Source organism: Periplaneta americana, chromosome 6, assembly GCF_040183065.1.
Source record: "Periplaneta americana isolate PAMFEO1 chromosome 6, P.americana_PAMFEO1_priV1, whole genome shotgun sequence".
NCBI classification, from domain to species: Eukaryota; Metazoa; Arthropoda; class Insecta; order Blattodea; family Blattidae; genus Periplaneta; species Periplaneta americana.
Genome location: NC_091122.1, coordinates 96,632,556 through 96,656,849, shown reverse-complemented (window position 1 = coordinate 96,656,849; position 24,294 = coordinate 96,632,556). Strand labels below are relative to the sequence as shown.

Genomic DNA, 24,294 nt, shown 5'->3' with positions numbered 1-24,294 from the left:
GATTATATACAAATAAAACCAGTTTGTTCCAATTTCACAGAAAATAATTTCGTTTCCTATATAGATTTGTAACGAAGATTCTGAATATATTTTGTTTGACATAAATTTATGAACAATTTTTATCACAAATTAAAATACACGCCATGGCAAAGAAGTAGGGGAAGACCGTGTATATTGGACCACCTAAGTTTGAATGGCCGTAACTCACTTATCATATTGAGAAAAATGTCCCTGAATTTTTTATGATGGTAGATTGCCATAATAAATCCCTAAATAAAATATGACTTCACTAATTTTAATTCTAATACTTTCAAAATAAAATTTAATCAAAATTTCGAAGTCGTGTAACTTGAGCCAGGGTCGTGTAATATGAACCAGAGGATCGTGTAACTTGGACCAGGCATATTAAACACATTTAACTCCTATAATGTTGTTTATTCAAACAAAAATTTGTGTCAAGTAATTATTTCACATACAACAGTAATAAAATAGTTCATCTGTAATTGTTGCACATTCTTCGTGGGCCCATTTTCCACACCGATTGCACTGAATCCAGTCTTTGTTCTCACTTTCACCACAAATAACACAGCGTGTTTTGGATGTCACCTTAACTTTCAAATCAAATAATTTTCTCTTCTTTGCGGCCTTCCCATCTGATTGTTGCTGCAGAGCATTCTTGTGTGGCGTAGCCGTCAGCACCACGCCAGATGCATTGTATCTCGTTCCGGATTTTCTCTGTCCAGATTTGGAAGACGAAGGCAAAGGGCTTATTTCCTTCAGTGATACATATTCTGTGAGACCAGAAAGTAGCTCCACATTGTCTCCCATCTTTTTCTCTGCTGATGCTGCTGTTGTTGCTCCTTCCACTTCTTCTGCTGCCCGAGATGCTGATGCTGATGGCTCACCATTCAAAGGCCGATCGGTCACCAAAAAAGGCGCGAAATCAGCCTCTGAAAACACATTTCGGTCGACAGGCCAAAGACCAGTGTGCCTAAAGCCATTCATTGCAATCTGCATATTTGCTGCTCTGGGGAATGTCACTCCTACCAGTGAGGCAATGTGCTGGATATTCAGCCGCTGTCCTGGAAGTTCCCTCATCTTCGTTGATATGGCAGCTGACATGAATGTGTTCAGAGGTTTGAAGAACGACACATCCAGTGGTTGGAGATGGTGCGTGCAGTGTGACGGTAGAGATAACATTATCACACCGTACTGACGGCAGATCTCAATCGCTTTCAGCGATTGCGTATGGCTACTGTGACCATCTAAAATCAACAGTACTTTCTCCTGAGGGCTGGGTTTGACAGTTCTAATGAAGTGTCTAATCCATTCACAGAATGTGTCAGAATCCATCCATCCCTTATCCTGACAGCGGAAGATGGTGTTAGGAGGCGCTCCAAATGTGAGAGACTCCATTTTTTTCTTAGCGTAAATCAGCATAGGAGGTACAAAGAAGCCACTCGCACTCATGGCATACACTCCTGTCACATTCTGACCTCGCTCACAAGAAGAAATGGTTCCAACCTGAGGTTTTCCCCTCTGTGCCAAAATCTTCTCTTGGCGTTGAACGACATTGTGGGATGTCTCGTCCATGTTGAATATTCTGGCACCAGTTAATTTGTGTTGGTCGACAAAGTGTTCCAATGTGTCAAAGAACTTGCCGACGACAACCCTGTTGAATCCTGAAGCCCTGGCAAGTGATGTGGCTTCTGGCTGCCTAAGGCTAAGTTCGGGATGGCGCTTCATAAAGCCGGAAAACCATTCTTTGCCGGCAGACTTCGTTTCCCTGTTGAACCAAGTGGCCAGTTTATTCTTCTCTGCAATCTCGTATGCTAATTTCATAACACTTCTTCGTGTCAATCTGAAATTAAAGAATAAGCAGATTAAGTATTAGGCCTATATTAAGTTTGATTGAATTAAGTTGTAGGTCTATAGTAGGCCCTAATATACATTTTGCTGTAATGTATTTACCCATAGAACATTTTTTCTAGCTGCAGAAGATGTGTCACAAGATCATTTTCCACCTCTTGTGGCAAGTCAAGTGGGTGACCGGGCTGTCTAATTTTAGCGTCCTTTCTTTTGTTGTATGTTTTAAGTGTGGCACTAGGTATATTATATCTTCGTGCAGCCTCATTGACGCCAACCCCTTCCGATATTGCAACTAAAGCGAGTTGCAGATTTTCTTCTTTCCACTTCCCATACACTCCCTTCGCTTTTCTTGCCTGTCTTGTAGTCATCTGTAAAGTAATGGCGAAAGCAGAATTTGTTAAAAAGTTGTAATTGTCGACCCACCAAATGAAACGAAGTCTTATTACAGAATTTAAGAAATAAAATATTGAAATAAACTAAAGTAATGTTTTATAATATTATTATTTATATAATAATATATAAATAATATTTTAATTATATGTCCTCACAAAATTTTCATCCACTGACCTCTGATTTTTGGAAATTCACACCAGAGACCTGCAAGAGAGCGATGCTTAACGATATCTGAGATCGGTTTTACCGAATGCACTTCGTGTGTAATCGCTCGAGCTCGGGTTTGGCCTGCGCTCGCTCGAGCTCGCCCGGGGGATCGCTCCCCTGTCGGAACGAGCGCTCGCTTCAACCACAGTACGCGAAGCAGTATGCTACAGTACTACGTAGTACAGCATTGGTAAAAATCGAATGCATTCATTTGATTATCAAAACCATTCGAAATAATAGAAATATTCACAATATCACTCGATTATTCATTGATTTTGCTTACCACCACAACAAGCCGTATGAAGTTACACAAAATATGTACTCGCATAACAGAATATGTTCCATTATAAGATAATGATAAGAGCTTCGAGTTCAGAATCATATGACGCAAAAATAGAATGATAAGCTTCGAATGTTCTGTGTGGTTGTAGCGTACTGACTCTTCTAACAGCCCCAGTATCTGACCCTGATCTTCATTAAATTAAACACCTGACCTACATGGTGATAAGAAAAAAGAGCGCTGCTCTCAGGCTATAGGCCTACGTATAGAATGACTAATCAACATACTGCAATGTTATTGAACAATTCATTCATGCATTCGAATGATTTAATCCTACAATGGAATAATCATAGAAATCACTGGATTGTTTTCAACAATTATATATTTTAGTGGAAATTTAATTAATTACACATTTTTCTTTGTTTAGATTGAAACAGCCTGAAATGATTTTCTGTATAAATATATTTCATTCCTACTCAGTTTAACATTTAACTTCAAAAACAAACTGAGACACAAATTTAATCGTGATAATATTGTAAATGCAAATGAAATGTTTGGTTATATTACTATAAAATGTATATAAAACCGAGAAATTACATTTAATACGTGGTAACTAAAAATGTCTATCGAAGTATGAAATGCAAATAATAAATTAGTAGCTATATATTTTGTTTCATCTCAAACGTAATATGAACTTTACTCATTAACTTGGGAATATTTTTATTTTAGTAGGTTATTTTACGACGCTTTATCAACAGCTTAGGTTATTTAGCGTCTGAATGAAATGAAGGTGATAATGCCGGTGAAATGAGTCTGGGGTCCAGCACCGAAAGTTACCCAGCATTTCCTCGTATTGGGTTGAGGGAAAACCCCGGAAAAAGCGTTAACCAGGTAACTTGCCCCGACCGGGATTCGAACCCGGGCCACCTGGTTTCACGCTGACCGTTACTCCACAGGTGTGGACAATCCTATGTACTTTAAGGTATTCTTATCGCTTACTTCTCCGAATTTAGTCCAAGCAGAGCTAGTAGGTAACTGCTTTCCCTTTTCTTCCACTACTCTGACTCTGCTGATTTAACTTTATTTTCGGCATATACTTTTGACATCGTGTCTTGTAATCTTTTACCATCAACAGAGACGGTGTCCGAGCCTCTGCTTGAGATCGACGTCGATACTATTGAATCATCTTCAACATTCGTTTTGATGAAACGTACTGATTAGACAAGCCTACAATTCACCTACTGCTTACGCCTTACTGCTACCGGAAGAGCACTCATGAACACCGAGCGCTCGTCGTCAGACCCGATCGCTCGGTGTGTTGCCATACTTCGTGATTTATCGGAACTATTCGTATATGATCGCTATTCTTTCAGTCAGTGCCTTCCTGGACTGATAACGATATCCCGCGCTCGCTCTCTTGCAGGTCTGTGATTCACACTAGTGAAGACATAATGGACAATTTTATCTTCTAAATTTGTTATATTATAAGGGTAGGCACATTTTAGCATTGGCTCAAGTTACACGCTTTGTGATGGTTCAATTTACACGCATTGTAAAAGAAACACTTAAAAATTATTTACGTAAAAACTACTTTACAAACATTGATATAAATTTCACTCAACTTACCTCCAACACTGGTATTTCTTCGTACTCTTGGTTTCACAAGTAAAGAACCTTCGTTGCAGGGTTGGGTTCAGGAAGCCATAAATCTGACTGACACGCTCCCCCAATTAGTGAAACTGTGGACAAAGATACCGCCAGGAGACCGCCGAGAATGCTGTGTTGTGAATTTTCCATTTTTGAAAGAATCCAACCAGTTGCAAAAGAAAATACATTTAAAGAGTCCAGCCAAGAGCAAACGTGGCAACAGCTTCCCCTAACTGATAGGATGAAAATCAACATACCAGCTACACCAAACCTTGCATCTATACTAACTGGTCACGGGAAACTCAGATCTTATTACTATAGATTCAGAATTTCGGAAAACCCAGGATGTCCTTGCGGAGCACCTGACCAAACAGTCGATCATCTTCTGTGGGATTGCCAAATCTTGAACCAACAGCGCAGTGTCTTCAAGGAAGCAACAAGGAGTGGAAGAAATTGGCCAATAAATTATAGGGACATCATACAACAGCATTTGAGGTCATTTGTGCACTATATTAAAGCTATAAACTTTGAACAATTGTAAATATATGTCTCAGTTTCGTAACATGCGTAAACACACTCAATTAGCAATATATTATAAACACTATAGTTATAATTACTAAAAGTGTATATATGTAAATAGTGTAAATAGAATTAGTTTCAATAAGTGAAAGAGAATGATAGTGAAGATATTAGTTTCATTAAGTGAAAGAGAGTGATAGTGAAGATCCAATTACCAAAAGTGTATATATATAAACAGCGTAAATAGAACAAGTATAATTAACTCAAAAATAGTGATATGGATAGAGTACATTCAACAGTGAATAACATAAAATAATACAACACAATAATGAATATCAACGAAACAGTGAAGCAAAAGACAATGGGAAACCTATGAACACAAAATTGATAAACAAGTTTCAATAAACCATGTAATATGACTACGCGTCATGGGGCATGGTGGTAATTAAACCGGAAAGAAAAAAAAAAAAAGCTTCCCCTAACTGGCCTGTCAATCACTGTCGTCTGTGCTGAAGTGGTGTGAGGCCAGGGTTCTTTACTTGTGGAGCCGAGAGTATGTATAAGGCAGTCTTGTATTTCTAAACGTCTTCGCACAACACGCTGTCAAACTAATGTGAAAAGATTTGAAGAATTTGGGGACAGAATGTTCGACACCGTTATGACCGCGTCAAGCCAACCCTGCATAATGAGATTTATGGACAGTTGCCTACCATGTAGAAGGTTCAAAGCGCTGTATAAAGTACCTTGCAAACTATCCTGGAAATAGTGATTGCATCATTGGATCAAGTTACACACTGGTCCAAGTTACACGGACTTCCCCTAATCAGATTATAATTTACAGTGTGCTCATGCAGTGGTTCCAAATTCAGAAAAACTGGTAGAAACAAAAAGCATTAAATAGTGTGTATGGAAAGACAAACACAAGTATTAGTGAGAGACAATAAATAGCTCATAAAATCTTGATTATATTTTAATACAATTAGTCTAAATTCTTCAGTTATTTAAACGTAAAACTATTTGAAAGATTTAACACCAAATTTGTTAACTGGAAGTCGATTTCTTTCAGTACAGTACTATACTAGAAGAACTGGGACATCTCATTTTTGTTATAATCACAATGTTTTATTTGTATTTGTAATTGTTGTACGACGTCACCTTGGTGGGCTGTGCTTTTGTTGCTTATTATAACACTACTGAAGTTCACTCTGCCACGTTTCGACTGGCGCCCATGTGCTCCGTGTTCCAAGCGGAACTACTTGCCATCTTGCAAGCAGTGAAATAGTGCATTACCAACGGGATTGACTCATGTAAACATAGCGACTCTCAATCTGCTTTACAAACCATAGATGATAAATACAACTTGCATTCTATAGCCGTCGAAATTAGATCCCTACCACTTAAATTTGAAGGTCGTATTTGCTTACTGTGGGTGCGCGGCCACACAGGTACCGAAGGAAACGAAAGAGCGGATACTTTAGCGAAACAAGCAGCCTCAACCAACTCAGAATATAAATATTCCATCTGTCCTATTTCATACATTAAGCAGAGGATCAAGCACACAACTACACTCAAGTGGAACATATACTGGAACTCTAGTGTTAAAGGCTCTGTGACGAAGAAATTATTCTTTCCCAATGTACAAGACAGACTATGTTGCAGTCCGTTTTCACCCGACTTCTTTTTTACCCAATTTATGACCGGCCATGGAAAATTCGGTTTCTACTTTGAAAGATTTAGGATCAAAAGTGCAGAAGAATCTATGTGCATATGCAAAGACAGTCAGACTGTTGGACATTTGATTTTTCACTGTCCAGTGTTCGAAAGAAAAAGACACTTTTTTAAGATACCGGTATCATATCTCGGACTGCAATTTAAATTACTGCACACCCCTTTACCATTTACTTAGGAAAAAAATGTTGTTATAAACAATTCACAGAGTTCATACACCACATCTACGGAAGACTGTAACTATTACGTGTATGTAAATTATTGGTAATATAAAATCCGAATACACTATCTAAAACAAGTTGTCTCTCTTTGGGACATACTTAATAATAGTAATAATAATAACCATGTTTGTATTATGGATTTTACTATTGTTCAGTGTTTAATGACAGGTATATAGTTTGTAACCGTAAGTAATTTTGTTTTTATCTCTTTACTATCGTAAAACATGCATCGAAAATTATAACCGAGTTATTTCTTCTGTTATCTTTTTTTTCTGCTGTTTATTGCTTCAATGTTTCTGATTAATTTATTTATATATAATCAAAAGCAACTGAATGTCATTTCCGTATTCTTTCCTATTGTTTATTGTTACTACCTAAGTTACACATTAGGTGTTTAATTTGTAATTAAGTAATTTTGTGCATTATTTCTTTATTATTGTTTAAAATTATGTATAAATTTGCAAATTTATGTCATATTCTTGCAATATCTCTACACCTTCGTTTATAATTTCTAATTTATGTATTTAATTTCTTTTTAACTGAACGTAATTTTTGTATAATATATTTAGTATTGTTTACTGTCTATTAATTAATGTATTTATATTGTAACTATAACTCATTCCTACTACTATTTTTTTAAATTGTATATTAGGCCTATCTCTACATAATGTATTTCACATGTAACAAACTACAACCCTAATATACCAAAGGGTAAAATAAGGTTTCAATATTTGGATAACAATAATAGTAATAATAATAATAATAATAATAATAATAATAATAATAATAATAATAATAATAATTGGTGTATTTAAAACATTTGCTGTTAAATGGTAGTATGCTAAATAGCTGTAACGTACAGTATAAAGAGAAATTTATCACATTAACAAGCATGATTTATTTTACACTTTTGATCTGTCAATTTACTAAATTAGGAACACCAGTTCTTAAGTCCGCCACTATTTATAAATCTTCATCCCTTCCACTGCCACTCCCCTACTTTGCTCGTATAGCTATGCTTCCCCTCTCAAGGAGCACCAGAGCAGAGACGTGTGACGCTACAGAGCCAGCAGTTGGAAATGCCTGATATACAGAGTGTTTAAAAAATACGGGGCATAATTTCAGGTATGTATTTCCCACATGTAGACAATCAAAATAGTCCATTAAAACATGTGTCCGGAAATGCTTTATTTCCGAGTTATGGCCTTCACAACATTGAAATTCACCGGAACGTTTTTCTTTCCGCAAGTCGTTGCCGTCAAAGGAGACATTAAGAGGGCACTCTGACAGACAGTTCATTCCGAGGCGAAGGTTACATTCAGTGTTGTGTAGGCGTTAACTGTGCGACATGTATTCAAATCAAGAGCTGGCAGAGATACACTTCATGTACGGTAAGGCGGACGGCAATGTGCACTGGCTCGTCGTTTGTACTAGGAGATGTACCCACAGCGACAATGTCCAGATCGGAAGACATTTGTGCGTCTCCATTACCGTCTGTGCGAGTATGGAAAATTTAACTCTCCTGGTTTGGGAAGGGGACGACCAAGATCTACAACTCCAGAAGTACAGGAGGAGATTCTGGAAGCTGTGAACATGACTCCTTCTATCAGCACACGAAGGGTAGCGTTGCAAGTCAATGTTCCTCATACGACTGTCTGGAGACTGTTGAAAGAGTATCAATTGTATCCTTATCATTTGCAACGTGTACAGGCCCTGTCACCAGCAGATTACCCTGCACGAGTTAGGTTCTGTCAGTGGTTCTTGCAGCAGTGTGGTGTAAATCCGAACTTTCCTACCTTAATATTATTTACAGATGAAGCGCAGTTCACACGAGATGATATAACAAATTTCCACAATCAGCATGTATGGGCGTATGAAAACCCACGTGCAACTGTTCCATCTCATCACCAGGTGCGGTTCTCCCTCAACATGTGGGCCGGTATCATTGGTGATCGATTAGTTGGACCCCATGTACTTGTAAACAGACTTACGGGGCAGGCGTACACAAACTTCCTGGAAAACACCATACCTCATGTTTTAGAAGACACTTCACTGATCAATCGTCAATACATTCACTTCTTGCATGATGGCGCTCCTGCACACTTCAGTCGTACGGCTCGCCGGTACTTGGATCGAAGGTTTCCTGATCGATGGATAAGTAGAGGTAGCCCAATTGCTTGGCCTCCACGCTCACCTGATCTGATTTCTACTTGTGGGGCCATTTTAAAATCATTGGTTTATTCGTCTCCGGTGTCTGACTTGGAATCCCTTCGAAATCGAATTGTGGCATGTTCTGAGGACATACGCAATACTCCTGGAGTTTGGGATCGTGTTCTCAGGTCAATGAGACATCGATGTGAGGTTTGTATTCAAGCAGGAGGTGGACATTTTGAACAACTTCTGTAATGACAACGACCTGCGGGAAGAAAAACGTTCCGGTGAATTTCAATGTTGTGAAGGCCATAACTCGGAAATGAAGCATTTCCGGACACATGTTGTAATGAACTATTTTCATTGTCTACATGTGGGAAATACATACCTGAAATTATGCTCCGTATTTTTTAAACACCCTGTATAATATAATATATAAAAATTATTATTGAAATATAAATTATTAGAATGGCTCCATTGTTACGTCAATTGTAATGGTTGTAAGAGGAGAGAAAAAGACCATGCAAGAGAATTGAAAAGTCACAGACTTGTCAAGCCTGGAGTTCCTGGTTTGGCACAGATATCGCACAAGCACGCACACACACAGAGGCATTCTATTAGTATTGTTATTATCATAATTTTTAGGTCTCCGTATAACCCGGGCCCCTGGCGGCCTGCGGCCACCGAGTTCGCCCATGCGTTAGAACGACACTGGTTTCCAATATGACTGCACGGAAAGAAAATTCACCAGAGCTGAATCGAATGAACTAATTGGTTGCCTTATAGGTACTTGGACACTCACTATTCATCGTCTTTTCAAGAAATTAAAGATGAAACGAAGCAACATTATCAGGTCGAAATTTCAAAAAGGTTTGCTACTTTAGAAAGTTCCGACGAAGTTGAGAAGGAATTAGGCATTAATTAGGCAGAGCATGGTTATTATGAAACTAAGAAAAAGAGACCGCGGTTTAATGAAGATTGTTGCATGGTAGTAGAAAGAAAAAAACAGGCAAAATTGAAACCCTTACAGAATTTAGTCCAGGCGAATAGAGATAATTCTTTCGATGCAAGACGGGAAGCAAATCGTACACTTAGGAACAAAAAGAAATATTACTTGAAGGAAAAACTGAATGAGATAGAAACAAATTGTAAAAATAAAAAATTTAGAGATTTATATAAAGGCATAAAGAAATTTAAAAAAAGGATATCAGGCAAGGGTAAACGTGATCAAGGATGAGAATGGTGACTTGCTTGTAGCCTCTCATTCCATCCTGAACAGACGGAAGAACTATTTTGGACAACTACTAAATAATAGATAGGCCAAATAAAATGATCGGGACGATATTCAGGTACAAACTGCTGAGCCACTTGTGTCCGAACCCACACTTTCAGAAGTCGAAATTTCGATAGAAAATCTGAAAAAGTACAAGTCTTTAGGTATTGATCAAATTCCAGCAGAATTCATGCATGAGGGTGAAAGCGCATTATCTAACGAATTTTACAAACTTATACTTGCTATTTGGGGGGGGGGGGGAACTCTACTAGAACAATGGAAGGAGTTCATACTTGTATCTATCTTTAAGAAGGGGGAAAAGAATAACTGTAGTAACTTTCGAGGAATATCACTTTTATTGACTTCATACAAAATGTTGTACAATAGTAATATACGTTACAAGAGCGGTATGTTGACGTTTTCATGGTCGAGGAAAAGATTGAAAAAGCGAAACGTAGTTGAGCTTTTTTAATTTCCGAGAACATGAAAACAAACATACCGCTCGTGTATCGTACATTATTTTGTGCGAAGATCGTTTATTACATACCTGAAAGACGAATTTCTAATTAGTTGCAATGAAATCTCCATCTTGGTTTCTGTTTAATGACGGCAACTTCGGAACACCAAAATATCTTTCTTCAACATTGTTGCTATAAAATGGTTTCTGTGTTTACTATACTCCAGCAGGCCGTGATATACGTCTGTCTTTTTTTCCCCCCAGTCTATAAATGCGAACTTAAAACAAACGGTAAGGTTATGTAATGATTTATTTTTCATTTTAATATTTTAACAATATTATTTATATAACATATTGCAGTAATAACATCGGCATCTGGAATCTTGTTGATTTTTTCACGGCTTCCTTAATGTTACTTGTATCAGGAATGCAATAAGTTTCATGGAATAGTAGACTTTACTTAATTTTTGCAAATATTTAAAAACAATAATTAACATTACAATTTAGGTGAAATTGCAGTGGTAAGTTTCCAATTTACAATTATTACTATGTTAAACGTCTCTAAAAATAATATGTTAAAAGCCTAAAGCAGTAAAATGAATGTCGCGCTTAAGCGGTAAGAAGAGGGAAATTGTTACTGTGTTACGTTGGGAATACTGAATGTGGTATTTCACACTTACCGCGTATTGGTTCTGTGCGGAAAACAAGCAAATACGCACGATCTCGCACAAAATTCTTTTGCGAAGATTAACCTCTTATGTAGATGAAATTATTGGAGATCGTCAGTGTGGTTTTAGGCGTAATAGATCAACTATTGATCAAATGTTTTGTATTCGACAGATATTGAAGAAAAAATGGGAGTAAACTTTAGGGGTACAAAAGGTACAGTATATAAGTTATTCGTAGATTTCAAAAATACTTATGATTCGGTTAAGAGAGAAGTTTTATATAATATTTTTATTGAATTTGGTATTCCCAAGAAACTAGTTCGATTAATTAAAATGTGTCTCAGTGAAACATACAGCAGAGTCCATATAGGCCAGTTTCTAGCTGACGCTTTTCCAATTCACTGCGGGGTAAAGCAAGGAGATGCACTATCACCTTCACTTTTTAGCTTTGCTCTAGAACAGTCATTACCACCAACTGGTCGAGTTGTGACGTCGGAGCACGCTTTTCCTCTGAGAGAAGAGGCCCGGAGAAATTGTCAGCCGAGTTCGGAGCTGCGGCGGATCGTGGATTGTCAGAGCTACTAGCTCTGGTTGAATGTTTAGGTCTAATAGTGTAATGTAGAGAATAAGTAATATATAGAAAGGAAAGTAGATATCGGTTCCCTTGATTATTATGAAGCCGTGCTGGCAGCCGTGTCGAAACCAGGCCTGCTATACATACTAGTAACACAAAGAAATATAAAAATGAAAAAAGTATTAGGTACAGAATTGGACTTATTATACATAATAGAAAAATACAGTAGTAGTGGTAGTAGTAGTAATGATAATAGCGTAATAATGACACTAATTATATTTACATATTATCACATTGTATACGGTATGCAAGGAATAGCCTACCATATTTAAACGGGCAATGCCTTCTGTTTAATTTTTTTTAAATTCCCATTAATTTATGAAGCAACCACAAATATGTAGAATCTACATTGTAGACCTACCAGTTCATGCCAAACATAGATTACACATTTCATTGTAGGCCTACAGTACCTGTATTGCCTAATCCTACTATAGCATCATCCGATATGAAGTAAAAAATGACATGTCATCTAAAATTAAGACAATATTTCTCTATCTCACTTAAATTACTCACTTTAAATTTTACACCAGAAAATATAAATTCATTTGGGGCAGGAGAGTACTGCCATTTTTCTGTCATTTGTTTTAAACACGTTGCAGAGAATTGTAGGCCTACTGCATAAACTTATAAACATCAGGACTTAAAAACATCGTTAGAGCCACAGTTTTCAGTTCGTTTGGATATCACATTCCTTTCTTGCTACGATCCCGTAAATCCGCTTGACCTTTCACAATGTGTGCTAAATCTTTACGGTAGTTAAAAACATATCACATACATTTTTAATTGGTCGCTATTTCCACCCGCAAGCTGAGAATCACGACTGTTTTCTCCTACAGATGACAATGAGGATACTTCACTTTGTACATGCCGTTTTTTTGGGGTCATTGTAATTTCCTAAATCGTTCTTTCCTAGGTTTGTGAGCTGATAAATCAACTTCACTTCCAACAGAAATAGTTATTTTGGAACACCTTGCAGAAATTTCAGGGTCAGTGCAATTACTTGCATTTTCATTTGTATTTTCAACCTTATATAATTATTTAAAGACGTGTAGTTCTGATATCTAGGTTATATCAGGTGACTTTCTATAAAGTAAAATATGCCTACCTACTAAATAACTACAGTTAGCTTGGGTTGACACAAAGGGTTTTTAATAAAAGGCCAAGCCGCCCACGACTATAGTTTAGTCTAAAAAATTGTGTTCACATGAACTCAGAGTGCATTAAATAATATCACTAAGATACCAAAATTATTTAAGTATAGTAGCGTATACCTATCTCGCTCCTAAGACATTAATATATTATTATTAGGTACTGTAAACGCTAAGTTAAACTGGTTTGCCATACACCACTGCTTCGATAGGGTCTGGCGTTGCGGTCTGCTCCGAGAGTCTACCTAGATTGCTACGGAGAACGAGAGAAGCTCGCTATGACGTCACGGAGCACTGAGTTGGAACTGACTGTTCTAGAATATGCCATTAGGAAAGTTCAGGATAACAGAGAGGGTTTGGAATTGGACGGGTTACATCAGCTTCTTGTCTATGCGGATGACCTGAATATGTTAGGAGAAAATCCACAAACGATTATGGAAAACACGGACATTTTACTTGAAGCAAGTAAAGAGATAGATTCGGAAGTAACTCCCGAAAAGACAAAGTACCGGTATATGGTTATGTCTCGTGACGAGAATATTGTACGAAATGGAAATATAAAAATTGGAAATTTATCCTTCGAGGAGGTGGAAAAATTCAAATATCTTGGAGAAACAGTAACGAAAAAATGATACTCGGGAGGAAATTAAACGCAGAATAAATTCGGGAAATGCCTTTATTATTCGGTTGAGAAGCTTTTGCCATCCAATCTGCTCTCAAAAAAGCTGAAAGTTTGAATCTATAAAACAGTTACACTACCTGTTGATCTGTATGGTTGTGAAACTTGGACTCTCACTTTGAGAGAGGAACAGAGATTAAGGGTGTTTGAGAATAAGGTTCTTAGGAAAATATTTGGGGCTAAGCGGGATGAAGTTACAGGAGAATGGAGAAAGTTACATAACGCAGAACTGCAGGGATTGTATTGTTCACCTAACATAATTATGAACATTAAATCCAGACGTTTGGGATGGGCAGGGCAGGGCATGTAACGTATGGGTGTATCCAGAAATGCATATAGAGTGTTAGTTGGAAGACGTGAAGGGAAAAGACCTTTGAGGAGACCGAGACGGAGATGAGAGGGTAATACAAAAATAGATTTGAGGGAGATGAGATATGATGGTAGGGACTGGATTAATCTTGCTCAGGATAGAGACCGGTGGCGAGCTTATATGAAGGTGGCAGTGAACCTCCGGGTTCCTTAAAAGCCATTTGTAAAAAAGTAAAGAAAGTGTCAAGGGATTCATAGGATTCGTGCAGTTGCGTGAAACGTTTGTGCTCTCGGTTGGGTGTTGTTTTCATAGGTACCTATTCACATTTTTAAGGAATTGGTTCTTATTCGTAAGGATTGTGAATATGATTCAGAGTAAAATAAGTTTAATGCAATTTATGTGTTGCATTATTACTATTTTCCTTTATTTATTTATTGAATATATATCTTACATCTGTACAAATATTTACAATGAAATTAGTATTTTATCTGAATGATCCGTTGCTAAGCAAACGACATCAGAATAATGGGACTATCTCATTGCCGTTGCTAAGCAACTGACATCAAATGTTGAACATTTCGTAATGTTTTATGCATTTGACAATCGAGCGTAACTGTTCACGTTAAACTAATAATAATAATAATAATAATAATAATAATAATAATAATAATAATAGCGAGAATTGAAAGACGTGTTATATTTTCACCCAAATACGTTGTAAAGAGAACTAGACCAACAGACAACACTGTGTGAAAATGATTTACATTTTTTTTTTCAAAATTCAGTTCACTGTGTGGTGATGAAACGTTTCTCACATAACTAAAAAACTATCCAACATTATGTGATGAAATATCTTGTGTGTATTAATGCATGTCATATCTACAATATGGTGCAAGATCACTTCTCTCTCTTTGATAGGTTGTCTGATAAAAAATAAATTCATGTTTCAAAATGGTCAAATATAAGTATTTTCTTCTAACACAAAATAAAAAAAAAATATTATTTATTAAGGAATGTAGTTGAAAGAGCATTATATTGTAAACACGAGTTTCAGAAATAAAATAAAAAAGAGAGAACATGAAAAAGTTAACAAGTTTATGAGTTATGAGGGAAACGCTTCATCACTATACATTTTGAATTAAATATACATATATATATTTTTTTAAATCGTAAAAATATTTTTTTCGTATAGCAGAAGGACAGTGTTTTACACATACCAATTTTCATTGCTGTACAAGATACAATAATGGAGGGGAAAAAATTTTAATATTTCCAAAAATTTTACTGCTGTAAGCTGCTTGCAAGCAAGCATAATTAAAAGTTATATAAGTCATTCATTCGACAGCATTTCATTAAATTATTTATTGGTTCATAACCAGTAAAATATAGATTGTGACATAAAATACTTCTGTAAATATTGCTTAGCCTACTTGTTTCCTTCAAAGTATATTGTAGCCTTCTTAATGTAATAATAAATAACTCACAAATTTTATTATTTAAAATAAAAATGTGTTTCATGTATTATAATTAATTAGTCTACTACACTCTCCTCCAAAATTTCTCAGAACTGTTTTCCCTACTATATTACCTGACTTTATTATTAAGTACTATTTCTTTATCGTTCTTGGTAAATAAGGTTCAGAAGAGTGATCAACTGCTTTAACGTCATAAAATAAACTTTACAGCTTAATCTAAATTGGTGATTATGATGAACCTTCTTGTCAGGAATACAGAGGGACATTATTTCATTGTTCGGTTTTTTTGCCTGTAAATATTTGAACATCTGTGTGAATAAGTTACCGTCTGAAACCCTCGGGAATTCATTACTTGCCACTCTTGTGGCTATCAATTCGTTTTGTTCACCCTATCCACCACGAGGTCGCTCGCACCAATCTCGTCCAGGCATGTGTCCATGGTGCGCTGGAATACGACGAAGTCTGCAGGTGCCTCCTTGGTGCAGCTTTCAGCTCCCATGTAGTGTATTCGGGCGAAGTCGTGGCAGTCCACACTCCCGTTACCATCACAGTCCTGTGGTGGAAGAGTATAAAGGTACTGTATACTATGTATACTGAGCATTTCCATTAGAATACTATAACAATTATTGTCAAATTATTCTGTTCCTAAGATTCATATGTCATATCTACTAGAGCAGGCATGTCAAGGACACGGGCAAGGATATGAATTTGCTGTGCTCCAGAGTGCGCTTTGCGAGCGCTCTGGTTTGAGTGAGGGTAAGAGAAGCTCTGAGTCAGGGGTGTACGTTGTACAGGGAATAAGTTACTACAGTGATATTAAGTTAATACTAGGTTATACATAGCCGTACTAAGATAATTTATTTATGAAATATATTTCGACAATCATGTTAAATATTATTTCTTTGGAGATATACTTGAAAATAATTCTCAATATGTGTCACATTATAACGCAAACAATAAGAAATATTACTATATTATTATGAATGGCACTACTCAGTAGGTTACCCATCAATGAATAAATGAGTAGTCAATATATGAATAACCAGGATTGAAAATGAGGGTTTAAATGACCTGGACTAGCATCTTTTCGATTCTTGGACATGATTAGTAGGAATTGTGGGTGTCATGAGAAGTTTATATGTACACTGATGTCTAAAGAAGCATTTTATTATTACAAAGTGAATGACTGAACACAGATTAGCTCACTACGTCAGTGAGTAATGCTTTACTGCCATCGCTGAAATCATCCTCATTTTCCTGTGACGGTAATGAGTTGTAGGCTAAAAGTTCTGTGCATCTATGTAGTTCCGCAAGCATGACACCACTTCGTTGACACTTCGTTTAGCGTCATATTCGGCCCACATATAGCCTACATTCTCCCTGTTTGATTCTTCCCAATGGAAATGCACACATTACAAACCCAAAACTGTCAAAGATAGAATATTGACACATTTTCCTCTGAACTTTTGGTTATGGGGACACTGAAGGCCTTAGTGTATGCAATATCCATTGAAGACGTTGCAACGCTACAGGAACGTGTATTAAACGACGTCAGCACATCAGAAACCAACCAGAGGTGTTTGAAACGTTGCGTGGTTCCTAAGACGTCGAGCAGAAGGATGTGTTATGATGAATGAAACTCACATCGAGATCTGCTATGAACAAGTAAGTTCTAATATCTCGAAAGATATTAATTTTAGGACACATGTTTATTAGACTTTTATAACTTGTTTTGATGAGTTCTATCACCTCTTAATATGTTGGAAGCTTTTTTTTAACACCCTGTATGTATGTATATATATATATATACATATATATACACACATAAATATATATAATATATATACATATATTATAGACATCTCTCGTCCACACCTATGGAGTAACGGTCAGCGCGTCTGGCCGCGAAACCAGGTGGCCCGGGTTCGAATCCCAGTCGGGGCAAGTTACTTGGTTGAGGTTTTTTCCGGGGTTTTCCCTCAACTGGGTAACTTTCGGTGCTGGACCCCGGACTCATTTCACCGTCATTATCACCTTCATCTCATTCAGACGCTAAATAACCTGAGATGTTGATACAGCGTCGTAAAATAACCTAATAAAAATATAGATATCTCAGGGAAATATGGCAGGGGCAAATTTGCTTTCAGTCGGAACAAACAGTTGAGCCTAATCCGTGAAGAAGAAGAAGAAGAAGAAGAAGAAGAAGAAGAAGAAGAAGAGAACTTAATTGTGATTTTTTTCCGTCATCCCTTTTTGTTCTGTAACTAAGTCTTCTTTCCTTGTAATGAGGTAATCTAGCGGTTGTCAACATGTGGTCCGCGAGTGATTTGAAAAGTTCTTGCAGAAACAAGGTGCGTTTTTAAATGCTATTTTAACTACATCACGTTATCTGATTTTTATCGGTTTGCTGGAAATGTTAGAATACTTTTTTTTATCTCAGACTAAGGAACTTCTTTTGATTTGCAAGTCTTTCTTACCTAGCCAATATGTTTAGGTTTTTTTAAATTCTAATCTTCAGAGTCTAACTCTACAGTAGTAAGACTGAAGCAACGCTAAAGAAATTAAATTTGTGTTATCGCTGTTATCAATAAAAAATTTGATTCGTTTCCCACTGTCCAGCAACACATGATGATAGCTTTGTAAGTATTAAAAACGCCTTCATTGATTGACATTAAAATAAGGGTATGTTATCCTTCCTGAAATGGAAAAAACAATTGTATGAAAAATAAATACTTGGTGACAAGTAATTTTTTGCTCGTCAAAAAAAGAAGAGGGGCTGTTAGAATTATTAAAATTATCTTCTGATTCGAGCTTAAAATTCGTGTTTCCTACACTGTTTCTGTTGCAGTCTTGGTTACATGCACCACACATTTATCCAGATATTACCCGAATTTCAATATAACATGTAATGTAATTTGCATCAACATACTTATGTGAGAGTAGCCCATATTTTCGGCTCTGGTCTTTTTGAAGAACAAATTTAAAAGTAAATTTAATGTTGAGGTAGATTTGCGTCTTGTATCTACAATTGAAGGGTTCAGAGCCATAGTGGGCCAAGCGCCATTTATTAAAAACGGAGAAAGCGAGGGTTAAAGTTAAGTGACTACCATAGTTTAATGAAGATTGACATATCATTTAGTTTGAATGTGTATACACTATATTACTTGCTATATTTTAACCCTCGTTTTCTACAGTTTTAGTAAATGGCGCTTGGCCCACTATGGTTCTGAATAGGGATGAACAACAATCGAGAAATCGAGACTAACAGCGCCCGCAAAGCCGAAAACCCGCATGACAATGTTGTATTACGTCGCGTCCTTGACGTAAAGACTACCGAGTCTTCCGAGATTCGATATTGATCATCTCCCGAAGTCCCGAAGCAGCTTTCAATCGCCACAGTTGTTTATACCTGACTGAACTTTTATCTACTTTGGCAACTGTTATATATGTATAAACAATCAAGTAGGCTATTTGAAACATCATTTCTACTTTTCAGTGTATAATAATCCGTTCCCCAGTCTTTATTTAATTACTAGGCCCTTATTAAAAGGCTAGAAATGTTCATTTCTGTTGTTTAAGATCAAATGTGCAATCTCAAATAAAACGATATTAATGTCATGTGTTATGTTTCTTAGAAACACAAATTTATTTGAGAATTGTTTTTTTTTTCTATTTATATAACCATAGGTAATATCATATAATAGAACCAGAACATTTTAACTAAGATACTGTTCTGTTTTGTCTTTTTGTCTCATTTAAACATTTATAATGTTATTTATTTCAATGATGTATGTTATTCAAAGTTACGAAATCTGTCCAAGCCGACCAAATGCTATTTCGAGAATGACGAGCCGAGACTCGAAAGACAAGTGCAGCGAACATAGCGAGCGAGAGCGGCAGTTAGTTTTGTTCATCTCTAGTTCTGAACCCTTCAATTGAGCCAGACTTCGCTAAGCAACGTCAACTGCACTGGTAACCTTACATTAAGCCTGGAACATTGATTTCATTTTCCGCAGTAAAGACGTGGTATAGCGTAAAATAACTTTGTGTTTATGTATTTTCAGTTTATATTCAAAAGCTAAAACTTTAATGTAATAACGCGTCAATTTATTAAGGATGTTCAATGCACTACATTGTGCATATTTTAAAACACTTTCTTTCACTTATTCATAATATTGAAGTTTGACTTCGGTGCAGAATCGATGAGGGGTTAGGCATGTATGAGCCGTAGCATAGAAAATGACATGGATCTTACTAAAGCCAATGAGGATCACTCTTTTTGGAGAGCTTGTCCTGTTAGAGCAGAGCTTTGTCCTGATTATATTACATCCTGAAGGATTTGACTACAGTTTATTGTAGTTGTGATTATGTTGTATTTGCGAAATGGAAAACTAGTGCATCACATGTGTTGCTTTGTACAAACAAGCCCGGTATATTGTATTTAAAGTTACCATTACTTCTTTCCTCAATACCTTCTAGCCACCCCTTCGTTCCTGCATGGAAGTCTAGAGAACTGTTAGGAGATAATTGATGCTACCTTCCAGTACCTCTCGAAGGTCCTTTTTACAGTTTTTACTGCGCATTCTAAATCCAGAGAGCAGCTTTCCCAGTCTGAAACACAGAACGTTAATATGTGTGTTTAGTGGAGATAGGTATATGCCACATAACACTGTTTAATAACGATAACATACCAAAAACCAAACTCAATCAAAGTGTCTAAGTAACACTTTATCAGTACTTTATCAGCTATGAATGCAGTATAAATAGTAGTTTGTTATATCATAAGCTCTAGTAAGCTTAATGTGTGGGTCAATTATCTGCCGGCCAGTATTAATGTTCCGTACGAACAAATATCCCGACTAAGGTCACGGCTCAAGTCAGTTTGAGCGAGACCAAGACAAGGAGATAGTTTCATAATTTCCTTTCTTAGTTTGAGTGAGTAAATGACGTTTTAACTGCTTGCGTTTAGTAATATTTCACATGAGTTTGTGGTCTGCTGAATCACCAATGCCGAGCTATCTCAGTAAAAAGCGTAAGCCTAACATTCATTCATAGTTTTCTGCACTGCAAAAACAGCATTCTCCAGTCTTCCCCATTTTCACTTCCTCTTAGTCCCCTCATGCGATCCGTATATATTATCTTATCACCTGATATCTTCTTTTACTCCGAACTTTTCTCCCGTTCACCATTCTTTTGAGTGAATCCTTCAGTAGGAAATTTATTCTTAGCCACTAACGCAGCCAATTACTTTTTCTCTTGCTGATCAGTTTAAACATTATTCTTTCTTCAGTCACTCTTTCTAGAACAACTTCATTTCTTATTTTGTGTGTCCATTTCACACGCTTCATTTTTCTCCAAGTCCACATTTCAAATCGTCGTTGTTCCTACAATAACTCCTATGTGCAAAATATAAAATTTTTCAGTAGAAAAAAAAAACATTTATTCATTCTATGGCAGTAGTACGTAGGAGACTGTGAATTCTTTAAATTTTCGAAAGAAAGAAATATAATTACGTATAGGATATTTTATTATTTGCTATATCACTATTTAAGTTATTTAATAGAGCAAAAATCTGAAAATCGATAAATATGTCACATAGGAGTTATTGCAGGAACAACGACAAAATGCTTCTAGTAGTGTCCCTTCGCTTCGTTGTAATGTTCCTGCTCCATATAATGCAACACCTCACACAAAGCACTTCACTAATCTCTTCCTTAGTTCTTTTCCCAGAGGTCTGCAGAAGATGCTCCTTTTTTCCTACTAAAAGCTTCCTTTGCCTTTGCTACCCTCCTTTTAATTTCCTGGAAGCAGCTCATGTCACTACTTACAGTAGGTACTATTTGAAGCTGCTCACTTGTTCTACTGCCTTATTTCGAAAACTCACGTTTATTTTCTTCATTTTTCCTCCAATAACCGTGGTCTTCTTTCTTATTTGCATTTATCTTCACCTCATACTGCTTACAGCAGTCATTTACCTCCAGTAGCGCATCCCTTAGTACCATCTCTTCCTCTGCTAACAATGCCATTTCATCAGCAAATCTTATGCAGTTTATTCGTCTACCTCCTACTATCACTCCTATCAAGTTCTGAAAACAGTTCTTCACTAAATAGGTGATATAAGTCAATTTTTATAAATTTAGAATTTTACCCAATTAAATTATATTCTTACCAATAAGAAGAATAGTCGATTCTCTTGCTAGCAGTATTAATACTCAAATTCATAATCGTAACGTACTCAAATAAAAAATTGTATCACAACCAAATAATACAAATTACCTCAACAAAGGACATCCTTGTCGTACTCCTTTTCCTATTCCACTTCCCTCTAACATTTCTTCTCCTACCCTGACTTTGACAAGTTGTTTCATACTGTATAAAGATTAATAAGTACAGTAAAGCGTCTCGATTAGGCACAGTGAAAACGTGAACAAATTACAAGTAATGTGTGGGGGAGGAAGAGCCGTACGATAAATGCGAGAGATACACAAGGTTTTAGCACAGTCTACTATATATATAGTCACGAAGCTTGATACATAGTAAATATGCATCCATAGATAGTTGCTAACCACTAGAATCGCTAATATTGCCTCATTGCAGACAATGCGAAATAATACCGGCAGTGGCACAGTCAAATTGTTCCTAGCACCCTCACAACTCAAGCCTCGTGACTGTATATACTAAACTGTGGTTTTAGTTACAACATTTATGGCCGAGCATTAATTGAAATTATATTTTCCAAAAGAACACAAATTGCATAACGTTATCATATACACATTTTAACAAACAAGCAATTATAGCGTTGAAATAATTCATTGTAAAAAATCAAATTTTGCTACTTAGTCTATATAATGTTGCATTCAAGCAGCATTTTTTACGGTCATGAATTTCATTCTCTGTATGACTAACATAATATCACCGTATTCTGTACTGTACCTGAATAAACTGAACTTTGAGAAAGGATAATTATGTTTAGGAAATAGTGTTGTCACTTCGCTGTAGTTTTTTTTTAATTCGGCCACAGAAGAAGAAGAAGAAGAAGAAGAAGAAGAAGAAGAAGAAGAAGTATAACTGAGGGGAAACACCTGGAAAACAATTACAATAGAATTGTAAACTGAATGAACGTAACTCTGATATGCATTTATTTAAAAGAATATAACGTATATCTCAAATGTAATCGAACTGTTCCCGCACATACCCATTAGGGTGGAGTGAAAAAATTAATTTCAGAATTTAAATTCGGCAGGGCTTTCAAAATTTGTCATTTAATATCAAATGATCGTGTACGAACTTTTTTCGATTTATTTTAATATTTAGATGCTCCCCAGAGGCTTCGAAAATTTCCTTATAGTTAAAAATAAGAAAAATGAGCTTTTATTTATTCTTATTACTTAATTGATTAAATTATCTCATTTTTTGAGTGAGGATATGGATCTCAGTCGTAGCGAGATATAGAAAAGGAGTAAGGGTTCCCCAAGTACAAGGAGCTCAACAGAATGCCCAATATCTGGCACTCCAGCAAAAATATCAGAAAATGTTCTTCCCACCAGTGCTAATGTTCTGAGGAACTGTCAACTGTGAGATGGAACATGAAACTTGATATTCATTCATAAAAACCAAACATCAGTGATATTGCAAAAAGAGTTTCCGTAGATGTTGAGAAGATGTGGAGGAAAGCATCTATTCCTCACATTTCTGACAAACGTGTAGTTGAAACGTCATTCAATTACACAGTAAATACAGAAACATATTGAAGCCATTTAAAAGTAGAGAAAGCGATACGAATTACAAAAGTAAAATTAAAAACTGCTGAAAAACTACTAATTCACAGTTATTCGATATTGCCTTTTGCAAATGTACAGACTTCTCAAAATGCAAGTGTCCAAATACAAGAAGATTCCAAGTGATGAGCGAGAGTTCATTGTTGACCAGAGAACCATGAGGAAAATGGTAATTGGTGGTATTGACCTTAAAATGACCCGGCATATTAAGAGAAAAGAGGAACGAAAGGTGAAGGAATAAAGGAAACTGTAGGTGAGTGTCAACAGGACATCCGATAAGTATTGCATCTGAAAGCAGTTCAGAATTAGAAGATGGGGAAGGAAATGAAAGTAGAATTAAACCAACAACCAGAATGAAGAAAAATCAAATGAAATTGCATCTTCCAAACATGAAAAGGGACTGTGATTGACGTGGCCTTTCAGATCGAGCAGCCGTTTCTATTGCTAGTGGTCTTTTGCAAGACATTGGTGTTGGATATGATGGTGACTATCGATCGTAGTAAAGTACGCAGAGAAAGAAAGAAGTTTAGACAGAAAGATATGGAAAGATTTGCTGAAAACTCCCGCCCTCTTAATGGGTTGTACTTCGATGGAAGAAAAGCCCTTAAAACAGTTCAAATTAAGAAGGGTTACAAGTTCCATGCATCTACTCAATTGGAAGATCATTACACACTTGCTCAAGAACCAGATTCAAGATACATAAGTCATTACAATTCCAAGTGGTGAATCAAAGTTATCTTACAAGAGATGTTATCATTTTCCATAAACAGATGTGATGGAAACAAATGTAAACACTGGAGTCAAAGGTGGAGTCATAGATCTATTGGAAGTGGAACTAAATCGGCCTTTGCAATGGT

The 24,294-nt window shown here is 36.4% G+C and overlaps 1 protein-coding gene across 3 annotated transcripts in view; it reads right to left on the bottom strand.

The window, feature by feature from the left end:
- Positions 1–14,578: 14,578 nt before the first annotated feature.
- LOC138701515 (lysozyme-like) overlaps positions 14,579–24,294 on the bottom strand; it is a 50,655-nt gene continuing 40,939 nt past the window's right edge. For 2 of the 3 annotated variants that reach the window (XM_069828485.1, XM_069828487.1), the window contains 2 exons: positions 20,197–20,270; positions 14,579–16,212 (listed from right to left, as the gene is read on the bottom strand). In XM_069828485.1, coding sequence (XP_069684586.1) covers positions 16,030–16,212; positions 20,197–20,270 — 257 coding nt within the window. In that variant the 3' untranslated portion in view covers positions 14,579–16,029. The remainder of the gene's footprint in view (positions 16,213–20,196; positions 20,271–24,294) is intronic. The other variant, XM_069828486.1, reaches the window with a different exon arrangement.